This window comes from Heliangelus exortis, chromosome 4 (genome assembly GCF_036169615.1).
Source record: "Heliangelus exortis chromosome 4, bHelExo1.hap1, whole genome shotgun sequence".
Lineage (NCBI taxonomy): Eukaryota > Metazoa > Chordata > Aves > Apodiformes > Trochilidae > Heliangelus > Heliangelus exortis.
In genome coordinates this window covers 43,965,743-43,984,853 of record NC_092425.1, presented here as the reverse complement: position 1 = coordinate 43,984,853, position 19,111 = coordinate 43,965,743, and the positions used below count along the sequence as shown (strand labels likewise).

General features: G+C 44.8%; 1 protein-coding gene and 1 long non-coding RNA gene across 5 annotated transcripts in view; one reads left to right on the top strand and one right to left on the bottom strand.

Annotated features, from left to right (window-relative positions):
• ANTXR2 (ANTXR cell adhesion molecule 2) overlaps positions 1–8,401 on the top strand; it is a 94,866-nt gene extending 86,465 nt beyond the window's left edge. For all 4 annotated transcript variants that reach the window (XM_071744239.1, XM_071744236.1, XM_071744235.1 and 1 more), the window contains one exon: positions 6,516–8,401. In XM_071744239.1, coding sequence (XP_071600340.1) covers positions 6,516–6,554 — 39 coding nt within the window. In that variant the 3' untranslated portion in view covers positions 6,555–8,401. The remainder of the gene's footprint in view (positions 1–6,515) is intronic.
• Positions 1–19,111, bottom strand: part of LOC139796291 (uncharacterized) — a 240,433-nt gene that overhangs the window by 35,122 nt on the left and 186,200 nt on the right. The window lies entirely within an intron of this gene.

The following is a 19,111-nucleotide window of genomic DNA, read 5'->3' as shown; positions in this document are numbered from 1 at the left end:
AAGGTCAGGGAACTGACAACTGAACGTGAGTTTGCTTTATATAAAATAGAGATGCCAGTAGCTATGCACATCTTCAGAGATGAGGTTTGAGTGCTTGGAGCTTGGCAACAGAGCACGCAGGTTTCTGTTAGCAGAACTGTAAAGCCAACTCCAATTTCTTACTGTGTTCTGAGCTGCCCAGGTCTCTGGGACAAGAGAATATCTGGTTGTCAGGGTGAAAGAGCATGAGAAAGAGAGGTGTCAGTTCAAATCTCTGAAGGCTGCTTAGAACCTGCAAAGGACATGGGGTAGGTTAGCAACCTCTCTCCAAAGTAAACATATCAATCAGCTATCTTTACAAAGAAAAAAAAAAAGAAATTTATATATAAATTTAATTTCAGTTGTATGCTCCAGCTTGTCAGAGGGTATTTATGGGGTGAGTGTAAGATGGTAAGGCTGCAGCAGTGAAATAGATCCCAGGAAGGGGCACTGGGAAAGAGGCGCAGGGGTGTTACTGCTCATAGAATCTAATGCCCAGGAGATGGGGGCAAGGGGACACCAGCTCTGCTTTGTGTTGCTTTTGCTGGCTACAGGGAGGAAAGAGGTGGGATGGTCCTTTCTGAAGGCTGCAGGACAGTGGGGTTTGGCTCTGGAGCCTGACACAGGCATGTTGGGGCTGTGCAGGGGGAAGCAGGGAGGGTACAACCACCCCTGTTCTGCTCCTGGGACAGCACCAGGAGGAAGGTGCTGCCTGCTTGGAATTCTTGCCTGCTTTATTGCTTGTAAAGGGCCTTTTATTTTCAGCATTGCAGGGGAGTGTGCAGCCCAGGAGCAGGTGTAGGAGTTCATTATCCCCAGTAAGCTCTGTACTGGGAGTTCATGATTCTAAAGAAAGCAGGAAATTGTCAGTTCCCCTGCATTAGCCAAGAAGAGCTTCACACAGTCCTCTCCTTTACTGAAAAGGTTACAGGGAAGACCCTATTACTTGTGACTTTGATTCCTCAAAGAGAGGCAAACTGCAGGCTGAATTACAGGGAAAATAAGTGTAAGAAGAAACAGAATCAGGTAAAGCAGATTCTTGTCTGCTGATCCCAAGTGGCCCAGAAGTCTCAGCAGACTGTGGTGGAGAGCTGTCAGCAGAAGAGAGCTTGCCAAGGAACAACAAAGCTGGGCTAGCAGGGAAGCACCCATCCCAGGGATGAAAGATGCTCTGGTAATGCTGCAGAGACAGGGCCAGTGTCAATGACATGGCTAAACATGTGCCTGGGGAGTGATGTTATTCTGAACCCCCTCCCTCCTCACGGCTGTGCAGGCACAGAGCTCACACCTTCTGCACAAACAGATGCCCAAAGGGAACGTTCTCCTTATGGGGACTGTGCAGCTGGGGTAGAAGCATACCATGCCCAGATTCTGCTGGTGCCTCAGCAACAGACAGTGCAGGATCATGATGATCTTGGTCTCCCAAGGCCAAAAGGAGCCATTCTTTTATGACACTATATTACTGGGGTTAACAACTGTTCTGGACAAAAGACAGGAAAAGAAAGAGGAACAGTTTTGTAGCCAGACGTCAGCTTTGGTGGCAGCAGTGTGAGGAGCTCAGTTGCTGTTCTGGCAAATGCAGCCTACCTTTGAGCCCATGTAGCCCCAGACATGCCTTTGTCTGTCCTAGATGTCATACACTAGGAAAGACACTTCTCAAAAAGCTCTAGGCACACTAAATAACAGAGCAAGTTATGCTCTGACATGACCCAAGACGATAAAACTCTCTGCAGCCAAGCAGGCAACTCTGGCATTGGCTCCTGGCAGCCCCTCCCCACCCCATGGTGATGTCCCACCAAACACTGGGGAACAGGGGATAGCTCTGCTAACCCACAGCCTCGCTACAACTTCTGCATTAACCTGAGCAAACACAATGCACACCACTTCTGTGATGTCCAGTTTCCATCCTGCTGCTCGTTTTAACTCTACCATTAAACCTTTGTTGCCTTCAGTTTGGAAAGATCCAGCCAGATGTATCAGTTGTGTCCAGGAGAGTACTGCCTCTCATTCTCAGGCCTGCATGTTTTGCAGCTGAGCCTTTTCTTTTTGGGCACTGCCAGGTGAGGCTCTAGCCTGTAGTCCAGTGTGAGCATCCCCTTCCCTTGAAGTAGTGTGTCCTGCAAGGACTTCTGGCTTGCCCCATAGCTAAAGTTCAGTACAATATTCAAAAATCTAAGAAATTAATTTGCTGTAATATTTAAGTATTCCTTCTCAGGTAAAAAAAACCAAAACACAACACAATCCTTGCCATAGATCTCTTTCTTCTTTCTTTCTTTTTTGTTAAATACCTGCCATATTCTTCTCCTGCATCCTACCTGTGCATCTTCCAGAGTTAAGGGTGGGGTTTTTCTGTTTGATCTGGCACATGGAGATAACTCCCATATTCCACACAAAGATCACAGAAGGCTTACACAGCTCATTTTTAAATTACTCTAGTCCTAAACCACTAATTTAGTTCAATTTTATACTGACTACATGTTGGTATTATTAGGGTTTATGATCCAGTGATTTACAAGGCACGATACATCTGATTTCAAATTGGTTGTATTGATTATTTAATTGAGTACAGGGACATGAGTGTAACATTAACTCACCAAACCGGAGGAGCATAGCAGTGCTGCTAGGATGGCAATTCACTGGTGTAATTAGTTACATAGAACGAGCATGTTTTAATTATGAGGGCAGAAAATACTGATGAGACTACTGTTTGGTAAATAGTGCTTCCACCTAATTAAAGTCCTTTTTGTAAAAAGTCCAGATTAATCACAAGAAAAGTTTAATACTCTGTTTCAAAAAGCTGGCTTTAATGATGAAATAGGTATCACTACATTGGAAGTTTTAAATTCATTTAGAGGAACAACTTAGACAATTTTCTTTCTCTCAAAAGCAGCTTGCACAAAGACAAGATATTGGTTACATCATACACAGCTTGGGTTTCCCACAGTTGATGGGAACTGCTCATTTAAGGACCTCCCCTGTCCCTCTCTGTCTGGAAGCACTCTCCCTGGAATGAAAAACCCTCTAAGGCAGCATTTTTAGGGAAGGAATTCTGTACAGGAAGCCAACTGTGGCAAACACACCAAGAACACATGCATCTATTTTTGCTAAGAAATAATAATCTGAAAGGCATGTATGGTAATTGTGCAAAATAGACTTAAATCTCAAGCATGGTGAGAGCTCAAAGCTCTTTACATTGGCTTGAAAGCTCCTTCTAAATGCATTTCATGTGTAGGTATTGTGAAAGCAGGCACCTTGTCACATCCCGTTACCTAAACGTAAAAGCTGTTCTCCGCGATGCTGGACTGCAGTATTTGCTGTTCCCTTGATGACACCACAGTGTGCCTGACCTTCTCATTAATTACCACTTCCACTGTATTTTCCAACATCCTGATTTCAGCTCCATCCTTCACAAGCATCACACCGTACACCAAAATGGCCTCTTATATGGGAGGCTGGGTTTTCATTTGAAATCCCTCATCCTCCAGTTTTATTAAGTAAGAAGAGGTAATCAAAGCTGCCAGTACAGAAATTCACACCAGCTACAGCATGATCTGATCATACATCAAATACACTCACTGACACAGTGCCTATGGGCAGGTTCAGAGTGGAATTGACTCCCTCAAGTAGAAAGGAAAATAAGAAGTATCACAGGAGTGTCTTCCAAAAACCTTCTAACCATTACTAGAGGCTGGTAGAGAAGATGTGTTTAGAAGAGAACATCTTTTTCTTAATTCCAGTGAATGCATATCCCGTAGATACCACCCTTACATTTGGTTTTAAGGCATCTCAATTTCCAAATTTATTTTGGAACAGGTTTATGTTCCCTTTCGTCCTTAGTTCCCCCCTTACATTGTTCAAAGATCACCTGGACCTGGTGGGGTTCCACAGAAGGCAAAGAGGGAAACCCATGCTGCCTTTGGTAAGATCTGAAGGTAGAAGTTTTCCCCAGTTTTCCATATGTGGCTCTTCAACTGTAGATCCAGGGCCACAAGAACACCTTCCCTGGAACCTGGGAGTTTTGCCCCTTTAATGACATTTGTTGTGCATTCCACTAAAAAGAGCTAAAGATACACCTGGCTCCTCTTAAAGCAGCTGCACTCACTGACTGAATGCCGTCAGGCCTAGCAGAAGTTAATTTTGCTTCTGGTGATTATTTCAGACCTCAGGTAAAGCACTGAGCCACTAACACCTCCTAAGAGCAAATTGAACGCAAACAACAAAATGAGTAATAGTCAAATAATTCATACAAATTATTATTATGCCCCATATTCATACAAATTCATGCACTGGTAACCAGTTTAAAGGAACAACAAGAAAGCTATAAACAAAAGCAGAAATTTTGTATTGGTGGCTGAACTGTAATATTAATTACATCAGGTAGGAACTACTGCAATTCCTCCTGTTTTCTGCTGGTTTGAAGCATCTTGTTTTTCCATTGTGGCATTACCTTGCACGTAAACATCCCTGCTGTCAGTGTCAATTTAACATTAGCTCTGTTGTCAGAAGTGCTTGAGTTGCACAGCATTTCTGGATTTTATGCTCCAGAAATACTTCGCTTCTATCACAGAATTCATTTTGATATGGTTAATTAAAACAAAACAAAACGATCAACAAAACCCAAACCAGGCAAATGGAAAGGCACATAGAGATGTCCAGGCCTATTACACTTTGCCTTCAAAGGAATTTATTTGCACTCCCAATTAATCTCTCTACATCTCTCTGAATTTGTAATAGAGGTGGTAGCAGCTAGAAGTTACTACAATTACTGTACCTATTCACCAATTTTGTATTTATTATACAGTTGAGAGAAGTAGAATCATTACAAGAGCATTAGGAAAGAAATCCCTTGAAAAGAATCATAGAATTATAGAAAGTTAGGGATTGGAAAGTTAGGGACCTCAAAAGATCACCTAGCCCACCCCCCCTGCCAGAGCAGGGAGTACCCTCTTTTGTGCAGTCAAGGGCAGGTGCCAGCTGGAACCTGTTTGACTAATGCCAAATGACACTGTGTGCAATTGCCCTCCCTATTAACCAGTAAAATGTTTAGGTCAAAATAAATAAATGACAGGAATGTGAAATTTACTCCTGATTTCATTTTGTAACGCCATAATCTTCTAGGCTTAAGAAGAAAGCAACAGTTTTCCCCCAACCCTGCATTTTTAAAAAGAAGTAAGGACTCCAAGCATCAGCACAGTTACCTGTCCCAAAGCTAGCTCAGGTCACTTGGTGCCATCGTTTACAACTCTGTTATAAATTGCTTCATAGACAAGGCAACTTCTAAGTTCTTGAGCAGGAACTGAAGCAGACAGAGAAAAGAAAACATGCTCAGTTTTCTCCTTTTGAGGAAACTTTTTGGTGAAGTCTCTCTAAACTCTGTGAAACCTGCTCCTCTCCACACCTCTGAAGATCTGCTCCCAGCCCAGAGTTGGCCACTGGTGACAGTGCAGACCTGGTCCCTGGACAAGCAGTTACCTGTGGCTCCTTGTGGACTGTCACAGGGCCCAGGTGAACAGAAAGAATTCATTATTAAGGAAGAACCTCACCCCAAAACACACCCCACTGCTCTGCATTCACTAATCATGCCACCCATGTTTCCATATCATTCTTCCATGTCATGTTTGGAGAATTACTTTCTCTAGGTGGAGAAGCCCTGAGGAAAAGCTCCATAAGCTGCAAGCTGTGTTGTTCCACCACAGAAAAGAAGGGTACCACTGCTGTGCCCAGAGAGCTGGGTTGGTGAGAGTACACCCCACTGCAACAATGCATGATCCATCTGGAGTCTGGGCATTTCAGTAAGCTCTGAGAGCAGACTGGCAATTTTTAGTGCTTATCCCAAATTAGTGAAAGAGGGATCATGATTTGTGCAAGTGCATTTGATCATGATTTGTGCAGCTACATCAAATGATGTCAAGATTAATATGGGCTCATTTATGGGAGAAGGGTATTTACTCAGGTATGACACCAAGAGAAACCACTTTTCTTTTTGGTAGACAGTGATTTTAGACCATGTAAGAACAGACTTTATAGCTGCAGAGCTTGGGTTATTGCTAATAAAACATGATTTCAAATCAGCAGCAGCTCTGCTAACTACCAGTCACATCTATCTGCGCTGCACAGCGTGAGGGCTCGGCTTGGGGGAGATCCATGGGGAGTATGTGTCTTCACCCAGATCTTCCTTTACCATGTTCAGAAATGTTTGTTTGCTCTCTACAGTTACTGAGGATTTGTAATTACCCTCACAGAAAACCAGAGAGTGCAAAATGCATCTTATGTGTCACTGCTGCTTTCCTAATGTCATGGATTTGTAAGTCAAATGCAATGCCTCACTCTGAGTAATTTCCATTAATTCTTAAAAGGTTTTTCATTGAGCATGTTATGCTCACCAACATCTGAATTTAAATCACAGCTGCCTTTTAGCATCTAACATTCAGCATTTGAAAATCTTGGTTGTACTCAGCACTCCACCAATAAGAGCTTCTCTCTTTTCCCTCCCTCAGGGCCGATGTATCAACTTCACCCGAGTTCAGTCTCAGTAGAAGAGGAGAAGAGGATACCAGGAGGCAAGACAGCCACATTGCCACTCTTCAGCCTGCCAGAGAGAACCGAGCAATTCCTCACGTTTCTTGGATGATCTCCCAGCCCGAACTCAGCAGGTTCCTGCGCTCCCTGCTCCCAGGAGCCAGCGCTGCTGTGCCCAGCTCCCGCAGCTCGCCCCGGCACGATGATGCTCTGAGATAGGCAGCCATGACAAGAAGAGCAGCACTGATCGCATGCCTAAGCTTTTGTAGAACACAGAAGGGAGAACACATATACCAAAGATGACAATGTTTTTCTATTTTTGTTATTTTCTAGTTTTGTTTTTAAGGACTACAGATTCTCAGGACGTAATGTGCTTTTAGTGAAGATGCAAAGTTTCTCAGTTGCAGAGCTGGCACGTGTTATTTTAAGAGGGACTACTAGCCAAAGGCAGGGGATAAAAATTCCCACCAGGCTCAGCAAGCGCAAGAGCTGAGTGCCTTTCAGCCATGTCAGATCACAAACCCCTTGCGAGTCTCCCATCGCATCGTGCCTTACGGGAACCTTCTGACTGGAAATCTTGTCACTCGAACACTGCAAAGTGCACACGCATGACAAAATGTAGACAGGGTGCCTCGAGGTATTGGTAGCAAGCAAGACTTTGCCCTTTAGTTTTTGAAGACACCTTTCTTTCATTATGCACCCAGGACAGGAAGAAAATTAATAGAGCGTTATTCCACAGGAAGACAGCCTGTAACCAGAGATCTTGGGCAGAGTTTGAGCGACTGATGCTTCAAGACCTTGACACTGTGGCTGGTGTTTTTTTCCCCTTTCCAGCATTCAGAGTTCAGTAGCGCATAAAACATCATCATCTATAAACATACCTAGCAGTAGTAGGCTTATGTATTTTTTTTTAAGATTAAAAAAAAAAGCAGTAGCCACTAAGCTGGTATCTCAGGGGTTTTTTTTCCACCCAGATCTCCAAGGGCTCTTCAGCGTCACAAGCCAGCAACTCTCTTTGCATGAGAATTTCAAAGTTTAATTAATATAATTAAAGGCAACAGCAAGCAGCAGCCTGTGAAGATTTTGCTCATCTTTTTTATGCCTTTTGACATTGAATGACCTATTACTGTATGTGCATTACTCAGTTTTCGAGGGGGCACCAAGCATTGGTTAGAATTCATCAGTGGAAAAAGACCTCCTTCCATCAATTTAGAAATTAAATTTACAGGAGCGCTGCTCCTCACAAAACATTGACAATCTATGTATTATAATTTTTTAGAAAAACCAGTGTCGTGTCACGTCGACGATGCCAAATTATGTTAGGGTGAGCGGAAACACTGTGGGGGAGGAAGGAGGGAGCAGCTGAAGAAAAAGGCTCAAATGATCCAGTCACTTTCGATACTGTACTTCAGATGCAAAATGGATATTCGAGTCGAAACCTGACAACGCGCGCCCGCTTTGATGGGAACTGGTATAGACAATGACCAGTGGCTGGGTCAGTGGGATGTCTCTCTGCGAGCAGGGAGGCTTATCAAATGACACTAAAAATAAGTTCAGCAACCATCACGTTGGAGGGGAAAAGGCGAACATTTCACATTTGGTGGGCACGAGTGTGCACAAGATGGAAAGAGCAATGCGAAGCATCCTGGTCTAATTATCTCCTTTGTGCTCTTCATTGAAATTGCAAGGGACATAAATAATTCTCTTGGTCGATGTCCAAATTCGTGGCACCGCCCAAAGAAGCCTTTACATATATCCACTCGCTTACATCTTTTGCTTGAGTTTATTTATGTCACTGGTAGCCTCATCATCAATGGCCATGTGTGCACATTAGACTATAAATAAAATTATTATCTAAGTTTCACCGATTTTTCTCCTCCCCCCTCTTTACAACTTACACTTTCATTGTGCCAGCTATAGGGTCACCCTCAAGAGCATCTTCAAAAGCCAGCTCACCTTCTCATAGCCCCATGTGGCATGCTGAGGAAGCCTGCCACAGCCTCCTGGAGAGCTTCAGACTGTTCCACCACTCTGGAGGACCCGCCAGACACAGGCATGTACAGCCTGTATCATCAGTCACCTCAACAGAGAAATAAAGTGTTCACAGAGACAGCTTGTCATATCTGAACCCACAGTAATCATAGCTTTGATGCCACTGGCTGTTGTTTGGGGATGCTTCAGTCCAGTTGTGTACAAAAGCCTGATCTTTATCCACACACCCCAACCATCAGTAAGTCTGTGGCTTATTTCAAGGCACTGATTAACCTCTTCATACTCTCCAGCTCAGCCTGAGATGGAGAACCAAAACAGGTAGGTCTGCTCACAGGCAAGGTTCTTGCTGCTCCTCAAGGTACTGAGGTGGTACAGACAGAAGCACTGATCTCCTCGGACACTGAAGTAAATTTTAACTCTGCTCCATTTTGCCTCTTTTCCCTCCATCTTTGCTATAAACATAACACTTCTTTGGAGAGACTGCTGGAATTGTCAGCTTGCATTTTGAGCAGCACGTTGTATAAAGCGAAACGTGCAGATGAAGAGGCTTTTTCCCCTCACATATATCTGATACCTCTCAAGGAGTTATTTGTAACAAACAGAGCCACAGAAACAGAAATCCACTAATAATCTTTTGTCCTCTGCAGCTGTCTATCCATACTCATTAAAAACTGTGGAACATGCAACTTTTCACAGAGTGGCTGATACCAAGGAAAAACGTATTTCAGGTATCTACACTGATTTTCCCTTCTAATTGGCATGGTATTACAGTACATTACACTTTCCATTTAGCTGAAGATAATATTCTAAGAGTTTCATTATCACTCAGTGTGGAATATCTGTCACAAATAATTTGGGGGGCAAGAGGCATAGGGTAATAATACTTTAAATCCATTGATTCAAAATGACACAAAGTAAGATTTCCTCGGCACAGGAGCTCCCCAAGAAAAACACGACTGGAAGGTTTGATAGAGCAGGTTCCCTGCATGGTTTCAAACCTTGGGTCTGTCCCTGCAATCTATTTTAGCCTGTGTGAGAAAAGTAACAGTCTCTGGAAAAACTAAAGGAGCACACAGGAGTGATCCAGAAACTGTTCTACTTAAAAGTATGTGTAAGTCCCACAGTCTGAATTAGTTCTTCAATGAGATGCCCGCTCTTGAGAATATTATTTCTACATCAAAAAAGATCCTCACAATACATATGACACAGCAACCCCAGAGCTGGGTGGTGTGACCCTTCCCAGGTTTACCATTTTTTCCTGAGTGGTGTTATTTCACTCACCTGCACGTGCCTACTGAGCGTTCATTTGCTACTACAAGTTCTGCCTCACTCAGAGCTCTGTAAAGGGTGCGTACCTTGCTCCCACCTTACACGCACCTTAGAACATGTGCTGACCATGTCCTAGGGATGTACAACAGTAGGCAAAAGAATTAGGGGAAGTCAGTATAATTCCAGGGGACAGGAAATGTGAATGGCTTCTCACCCAGATGCTACCAGCTACCTTGAAAACAGTTTCAGGTGCAGTACATCTGAGCAGAAACCCCCTGCAGCATTAGGAAAATAAAGTTGGTTTCCCTGCCTTTACACTCGATTCCCTGCTAATCCTGTCTGCTTGCAAATACTGTTTGCAGGCAAGCTGGGTAAACAAAACCAGGTCTGCATGAGACATAAACAGCAATCTGCAGTGATCTCAATCCTTAAGAGATTTTTTGATACTCCTTTTACTTGGTCACACACAGAAAAAGAACATATGCCTCTCCACAAATAAGAGTGTCACCAATGAAAAAAGCACATGGGTGAAAAGTGTTTTTTTTTTTCCTCAAGGGCACTGTACGAAGTGCATAGAAATAGCACCAGTCAGCCCTTGAGGAGCTCCTGCTATGACCAAGACATCACAGCATTTATAGGGACAGGAAACACTGGGCTGGACAATAGGATATCCTACACGTAACAAGGCTGGTATAATTTACACATTTCAAGAATTTTAGAAATCAATTGGGAAGAGTTAATATGAAATAAAAATTAATTTGTCAACATTCCCTTTCAGTTGCTTAATTTAACAGGAACTAGAGCTTTCATCAAGCATTAATCTGCTGGGCTTAAACCAAAGGAGACGGGTCAGGCTGATCTAAGGTGAAAGGGATAAGAATGTTCTTGAGATCCAGGATGCAGGTGCACGAGAGCCTGGCCAGTATCAATGCACACTGCACATCTCATCTAATCGTCCTTACTGTGACATCCTAACTGTGTTTTACATACTTCATGTCATCAGATTAAGGCAGCAACACTCCCCACATTGTGGGCTGACCCCCAACTCCTGGGTTGGCTTTTTTTCAAAGGCAAAAGATAACATTAGCTTTTAACCCTCTTGGTAACAGGCACCTCATGCAAGTCATGTTTACATCCTTCCCCTGTGAGCTGGATAGGCTCTCAACAAGCTGCTTCAAAATCTGTGGTGACATAAGACGGCACTGTTCATTGTTTTCACTTTTAAGCATGTCCTAACAATTCAAATCATGTTGACATACTCAAGGAAAAAAAAAAAAAAAAAAGGTGAAAGCCACAAGCAGGGTAGGTTTTACCTTTTGCTTTCCCTCCCTGCATGTGGAAAGGGACTGGGGAACCTTGCGTCCTGCCATTTCAGACAAAATACTCCTTTCCAGCTGTGGGAGAATTCTTTTATTTGTCACAATTTAGGCTGCAGGGAAGGATGAAGAAACCGAGGGCTACTAATTAGGTTTTCTCCAGGTGGAAAAAATACACATTTTACCCTGCGGTTACTGAGTGTTACCTCGTGACTAAAATAACATTGGTCTGCTGCAGAACAGTTTTCTTTTTTCTAGCTCGTTGGGAAGCAGTGAAGGTGCTGTCACCATCTGTCTTTAAATTTTAGCTTGCTGGAACTTCTCAATCCCAAGAGGAGAATTTTGGAAACTAAAACTTGCAGCACTGGGAGGCAGGGCCTGACCCTGAGCCCTCCTGCCTGTGCCCAACACTGGCCATCCCTCAGGAACTGCCAGGTGCCCTGGGATGGATAGCGCATGCCTCCCTCTCAGCAGTTGTACCAGACACACCAGTGACTTTTTTCTAACTTTTCTGGGAAGAGTCCAGAGGCCTGGAGCATCTCCTGGGAGGTACCGCATGGAGCTGGGAAAAGGGAGGTGAGGCAGCAGCTAGCATAGAGCTTTTCTTTTTCCCAATCAGGGCTTGCTTGGTGGTGGGTGACACAGAAAGGTTAAATGTTTCTCCCATGTCAAATTTTTCAGCCTGACACGATGAGCAGAATGGACAGAAATAACAAGGTCATCTGCTGCCAGGGCCAGGCTCAGGCACTACAGGGGAGAAATGTTCCCTTTTGGACTGAGAAAGGGGGTGGAGAGGTTTTGTGCTTGTCTTTAGCAAAGAGATAAGGATCCAGCCCGAAGAGACAGATTTGAAAATTATACATTACAATAGCAAGGCTCAAATATCAAAGGCTGGCTGACAAAATGCACCAAGGGAAAACTTAGAGCAGGCAGAAACATGCTGATCAGGAACTTCAGAGATTACAGTAGGAAAGTGAAGGAAATGGTGCATTTGCTAATGAACATCTTCTAAATACCTCTTGTGCTGCTGCAAAATTACTTAGTGTCAAAATTTCTAGTAAGAGCCTTATTAGACCTGGCATGTACTATTTTATTTCACAAATCTGTTTTGCATTGGCTCAATTAAAATTGTTATATATTTTTGGGTCTTGTGTAGGTGCCATCTGTTTAACAGTACAAGTGGGTCCTGTGATGCACTTGTAAATCCTCTGCTGCAATAATTTTTTTAATATAATGAGGAACTTTGGATACAAGAAACTGCCTATACCCCATGATTTTTTAATTTTTTGGCAGTAAACTTGCAACAATTCTTACCGTGTAACAAAGGATGGCTGTGCATCCTATGGAAAAGCAAACAGTTGATCTACATGTTTGCACCAAAGTCATACTATTTAATTCACACTTATTTTTTTCCAATTGCTTGTTCTGCCTTATTTTGTAAATGACCTTATTTTCCCAAACAGGAATCCATAGGGTTGCTCTCAGCTGGTTTCCTATAGTGGCAGCTGCTGCCTTCTATGGAGCTCCCTGGACCCCATGTTGATCCCAAGTCCTTACCCAAGCAACAGTTAAGTACAAGTGTTGGTGGGAGCAGCCCTGCCTGCCTTACAGATCAGGTCTCCAATGCCTATTTCAGCACAGGTTTGCACGTTACTCAAGTCCTGTATAATGGACAAAGAAAGTGTATCTGACAACAAGGAGCCCCAGCAGTCACCTCCAAGCCCCAGGAGCCAGGCAGCTCCTCACCTCTCCCTGCTTATGCAGGCACCTGGCAGGTGCTGTGCCACCACACATGGATCTCTTGTGAACTTGGTTTATGAGGCTGCCCCAGCTGGTTAAAACAAACTATTCAAACATCTCCTGGATGTGACTTGGAAAGAACACACCTTTTTGAGGCAAAAATCCCACCTGCATAGAAACAATTTTAAGTTCTCTATGGCAGAGAGAAACCCAGGAACAAATCTCCTGGGAAACAGAACTAAAGCATTTTTAATACTTTGTTTTGTTTGCTTGTTTTTGGGTTTTGTTTTTTACTCTGATTTTTATTACTTTATTATGTCACAAGAACTGAAATGCTGTTCCTAGATCACTATGAATTATGGCAAAGCCTCAAACCCAAAGCATTAGGTGGTTTTCCTTTAAAAAAATGTAGTCTCCGATTCTCCTGCTAGATTCTCAGTATGTCATGGGAGAAACGTATTTGCAATATTAACAACTCTGTAACTTATTTTGAAGTTCTCAGTTTTGCTCTATAGTCAAGAGAGGGATGCCAGATTTAAGCACAGAATTTATATATGCAGAACAGCTTTTTACTGTGTAGTGGATCAAGCAGTACACCAGAAAGCATTCAGTTGCCTGCAGCGTGCTTAGGACACTCCAGAGGATGGTACCCTCGGCAGGGTAAGAAAGAGAAAAGAACCAGGTTGTAACAAAGTCTTCAGATGGACTGTTGCACCTTGGATGATGCTCATTTTGTCTCACATTCCCTGCACACTCACTGAAGCTTGACTCTCCTGACCATGGTACACACCTTTGTCTACCCCAAATGATGCTGGCTGAAGACTTGCTGAGGGAGGGCACCAGCAGCCCCAGCCTGGCAGCACCCCAAAGCATAGCCTTCTGCTCTAACTGGGAGGAAAGATTAAAACCCTTCCCTGTCACCATACTTCTTCTAAGAGATGTGTAGAGAAATGGATGTACCCAAAGAACATTTATTGTCTATTTCTGGGTTTTACTAACAAGACTAGAACCAGCCATGGAGAGATTCTTCCCTGGCCAAATCCCTTGTTTCAGTGTTTCCTGAAGATCTGGGAATCCATGTACCATCACATGGGCCCTGTCCATCAGGCTGAGCACCAGCCACCTCCCTCACAGCCCTGGGTCATCTCCAGACAGCACAGGAGCCCCATCTGCTCTGCCTCCAGTGCTACACAAAGCATTTCATTTCCCAGGCTGCCCAATGTTGCAGCCAAGAACCTGAACCAGCACCACAGCATTTCACGCAGCAGCCTTCTCTCCTTCCAAAAACCTCTGCCTGCTACCTGTGCACTCAGCAATTCCTCAGTACTCAGGACAGCTGCTCAGGGTATTGTCAACACCCAGAATATATTGTTCCTATTGATAGAACTGAAAAACACTGATTAAATTATGTGCTTTAGCCAACCTGTGTAGGGAAAATTAATTGAACTGCAAAACTGATGGGTTCAGTGTTACCTGGTTGGAATGGGGAGGCTGGGCTATGTAATGCTTGATCTCCTTTTATTTGATTAGGCAAATTAGGGAACAACAGTGTGAAATGCATTATTGTACTAATATGATGTCCAAAATGTGAATCTCATTAGAGCTCTAGCCTTGATGCTTTTTATTTGGTTTCCCTGTAAGCTGAGAAAAAGTAAGCAGGCCAGCAAAATACATTTTTCAAATTACAGTGGAATTGCCCAGTAATAAGCATCACATTCTGTACAGGCTTTAGTCACTGGAACATCTCCTCATAAACAGCATCTCTAAGGTTCTGGAGAAATTTAGCTCAAAATGTACTAGAAATGGAGGAGACACAAGAGGCACACGAGGTTGGAGACAGAGAGTGTTACCTACTGAAACAAGGTCACTTGGGAGAGGAGAAGCTTTAATGGGGTAGACCAGGGGGAGTGGGGACACTGTGGCTCCCCGAAGGGATGACTGAACAGTCAGAAACCTGGTCTGCAAAACACATCCTGGGGAATGTGCATGTTAAGGTTACTGGAGGGAGGGAGGGAGGGAGGGAGGGCCACCTGCGAGGAGCCAGCCAGCTGCCCAGGGGAGCTGGGTGGGCTCTGGAGAGAGCTGTGCTGCTGCAGGAGTGTGCCCTGCACTGGGGCTGCAGCATACCTCACCACCCCTGGCTCTGCTGGGAAACCTCTGAATTGAAGGTCACTCCATAATATTAGGGGAGAACAAACATATGGTATAAAAGTAAAACAACACTACATTTCATCTGTAAAAGGGTTTTATGAGAAGAGCCAGTTCAGATATAAGTTGGTAAAGGGTCACTTCACAATATAGCCCTTTCAAATTGCAGTTCAAACTCAGAATTAATTATCCTCTCACTGTCTTGGGTTTTCTTTTCTTCTTTGCTTCACATTAACAGCAGCTGAAATTATTTTAAAGCAATGATCTTGAACATCATGTCCTTCAGCTGGCCCTGAAAATTCATTTTCTATGGAAAGGCTCCTTTCTTTTCCAAGATTTCTGTGAGTGTATGAAGCTCATCAAGGCTCTGGTTCTCTAGGGGTGTCAGATGCTCGAGTAATACCCAGGTGTCTGCCTACTGGACCAGGTCCAAGGTACTTTATTAGCATGAATAGGCCAATTTGAAAGCAGTTTAACCCCTTCATCTCTCAGAGATCCAGCATGTGTGTCCTGCAGAAGCAGCAGGATGCTTTTCCCATGTGCACAAATACAAATTCTGAGTCACCGAGTTGCAAGATAAAAACAGAACACCAAGGGCAATAGGCACAGGCCAAGACACACCAGTCTGAAAAAAGAGAATCTTTTTTTATGCACTGGTACAAGCATCTTTAAGGCTAGTACTACTCAAACTCCCACACTCTTTTGGAATTCCCTGTGTTCACTCTGGGCACATCAAAGGAACAAAGAGGCTCTCCCAGGTGAAGTCACCACAGCTTCAGGAAGCTGTTTACACCCTCCAGCTGCTCTCAGGAGCTGTACAGCTCCCACCACTGTACCTGTGGGGTGAGAAGGCTGTGTGCTCCTGCACAGCTACAGGGTTCATGCCTTTACACGTGGCAGGCAGCCACACCACAAGATAAGTCACTTGTTGAGCACATGGGGAGCACATGGACTCCCTGTTTTACTTTCCTAGTCAACATGGTTTTCCAAGGGGAAGGAGAAAACACCCCATCATATACATCTTCCATTGGTTACATCCTGGACTGGTGCCATCCCAACCCAAGCTCTACAGAGAGAGTGAAAGTGGATTTCTGAGGTGACTTCAGGCTGGAAAAACCTGCCTCCCTCCCTGCACCTATGGCAATGCTATTCTTCTGCCTCCTTTCATGGAGCTCAGATAGGATTTTCAAAGGCTTTCCACCAAAGCTTAACACTGCAGCTTGGAAATAAATGGGACTTTATTGCTGACACCAGCCCACAGCCAAACCAGAGCCAAGAGACTTGAAAACAACTGCCTATGAGCTCGACAGCTTTCAGGGTGCAAACGATCCTGTTGCACTGACCAAAATGTGATGCAGGGGCTGCAGCTGAGCAGGGTGACTGCAGGCCCAGGCCAGGGGCTGATCTTGCCTTGGTGCTGGCCAGGGCTGCAGTGCCTTAGCTGGTGAGGATTGCCACACGTCCCTGTGACTCGGGCATGCTCTGAGTATTGGCACAGCCCGGGGTGCTCTAGTGAAAGGCAGGAGCACAGAAGGGAAGGAACAAAGCCGAGGCTCAGCTGCGGGCGGCTGTGATTGTGCAACACAGGGCTGGGGCTGGCAGAGGCAGCCTCTCAGGGGCTCCAAATAATGACTTCTCCTTGCGTTCTCCAGATAACAACACGGTGTGGAAAATGACAGCACAAGGGAGGGAACACTGAATTCTGGGGTTCCACAGTGATCTGCAGGTACCTAAATCAGCCCTAGAGACACACTTTTCCTTAAACAAGCCGCACATACCCATAGCCTCCCTGTTAAACAGCCCCCCCCCCCCCCCCCTCCGCCCGATTTTTTAATTCTAAATCATCTTGCTGAAGAGCCAACCCAGGTGCTTAAGAGCTCCTGTGGCCCAGAGAACAAGGGCATACCCCCATTTGTTTTGAGTGATGACAATTCCTGTTCAACTCCTTTGCTGATTAATTCTGTTTCCTTCTGTTTTGGTCCCAGTTGTGTTTCCCAACACCTCTGCCTCAGCAGGTCCCCCGTGAAGCTGGGGAGAGGCTCTGGGTCCCCGTGCCTGTCACAGCACCCTGCTGCTGGTGGTCTGGACCACAGCAGAACCTCCCTCAAGGGACAGGCTTCCCACCCCTTCTGCCAAGCAAGTCAGCATAACCCTCCCACATCCCTAATCCTCTTACAGCAGGAGAGACCAATTTCTTCAGCAGGGTGTGACCTGCCCTATGCTAACCCCAAAACCCTCTCTCTCTGGCAGAGGAACCTCTCCTTACCTCTGCTCCCCAGCCTTGCAGAGGTTGTACACAAACTGCAGCATCTGCTGCTGTCTCTGGCTCTGACTTCTCTACATGCCATGACTGCCCCCCCTTCCTTGGCGCTGATTCCCTGGGGACACAAAGACCTTTGTAAACTTGGCCACATCGAGGTGCCACATCCCACCACCACATCGGGACATGGCTTTCCATCAAGAGCCATCTGGAAGGCTGCCCAGCAGGTGCTGACCAGGAACACTATCAGCAGGATGAACTAAACCACATGGGACTATTTTTACCAGCTCTGCTTATGTCACAAGAGACAAGAGTAAGTAACACTTCCCTCTCCCCTTTCTTCCCCATATCCATTCTTCCCTATCAACTATTTTCCCATTATCATGAGTTTGCTTCACTGAAGAAAACTTTGTCTAGAGCATGGGATAATATTCCCTAACACTGTGTTTAATATAACCAACATCTCCGGGCTCTTAAACTCCATCTCCTACAAGAAAGGCCCCAGAGAATGAATGACTGACAATTGGATTGAATGAATGACCACAATTTCACCAGGACTAAAAAAGGAGGACTGACCACAGTATCTCATACATTTCAACTTGGAGAAGAGAAGAATGAGGGGTGACCTCATCAATGTTTACATATATGTAAGGGGCAAGTGCCATGAGTCAAATTTTTCTCAGGGCTGACTGACAATAGGACAAGAGCCAACGGTTATAAACAGGAGCATAGGTGGTTCTGTATAAATATTAGGAAGAATTTTTTTCACTGTGAGGGTGACAAAGCCCTGGCCCAGGCTACCCAGGGAGCTTGTGGAGTCTCCTTCTCTGGAGACATTCAAAGCCCACCTGGATGTGTTCTGTGTGACCTGCTATAGGTGACCTTGCTCTGGCAGGGGGTCAGATGATCTTTCGAGGTCCCTTCCAACCCCTCACTTTCTGTGGTGATTCTATGATCTCAAGCACCGCTGTGTGGCAACTCAAATAAATTTGATCTCTTGAGCTGACTGGTTTCCTTACCTCAAAAGAGACAACAGTTTCATCATCTGCAGAGTTTTAATTGGTGAAAACTGTCTCGGTAATTTTGCTATCAGTGATAGCAAGTGTTGAGTACCCCAGTGGGGCGAGGTGGGGCTGTGTCCCTGAGCAACCCAAGCACACATGGAATCAGCAGCAAAGCAACAGAGCATGTGAAGATCCTGTCAACACACACTTAAAATAAGAACTGAGAGCAGATGCCCTTGGCTTTCTAGGAACTACAGAAAACTTAGGCTCCTTGCTTGGAGCTCCAGTGACTTTCTTCAGGCATGGAAGAACTGGAAGGGATGGATGGTCCCACAGTGGAGAGTGCATCCATTGGGATGCTGCACCCCTGACCTGAGGCTGGTTCTTCAGCCCACTTCCCACAGAAGGGCTGAATTGGAATGAGGTCTCTTGGTCAGCTGGAAAAGGCCATTAAGGAGCTAGCAGTGTGGTACAAAAAGGCATACTCCCATCTGTTCCTTGTCACCAGCACAGCTAATAAACCTCAGGAACTGGTCCCTCTTTAGAAACAAAACTGCAGCAAGGATACATCAGAGCACCTTCCCCATGCCACGAGTCTGCTGCAGAGACAGTGCCCCTGCCAGCCCCTCACAGCTCTCCACTGCTGAGTGTTGATAGATATCCCCATTATGCTTGATAATGAGATCCTGTGTACATTTGTGCCAGGAAGACGTGACTAACCTACTTTCCCCAAATGCTCTGTAACAAGATATATTGCTGTCTGCTGAGTCAAAAAAGGTGGAGAGAGATGACAAGTGCCCTGGCAGGAGGAGAATAAGCTTAGGGACTGCTCCATCAGCTCTCAC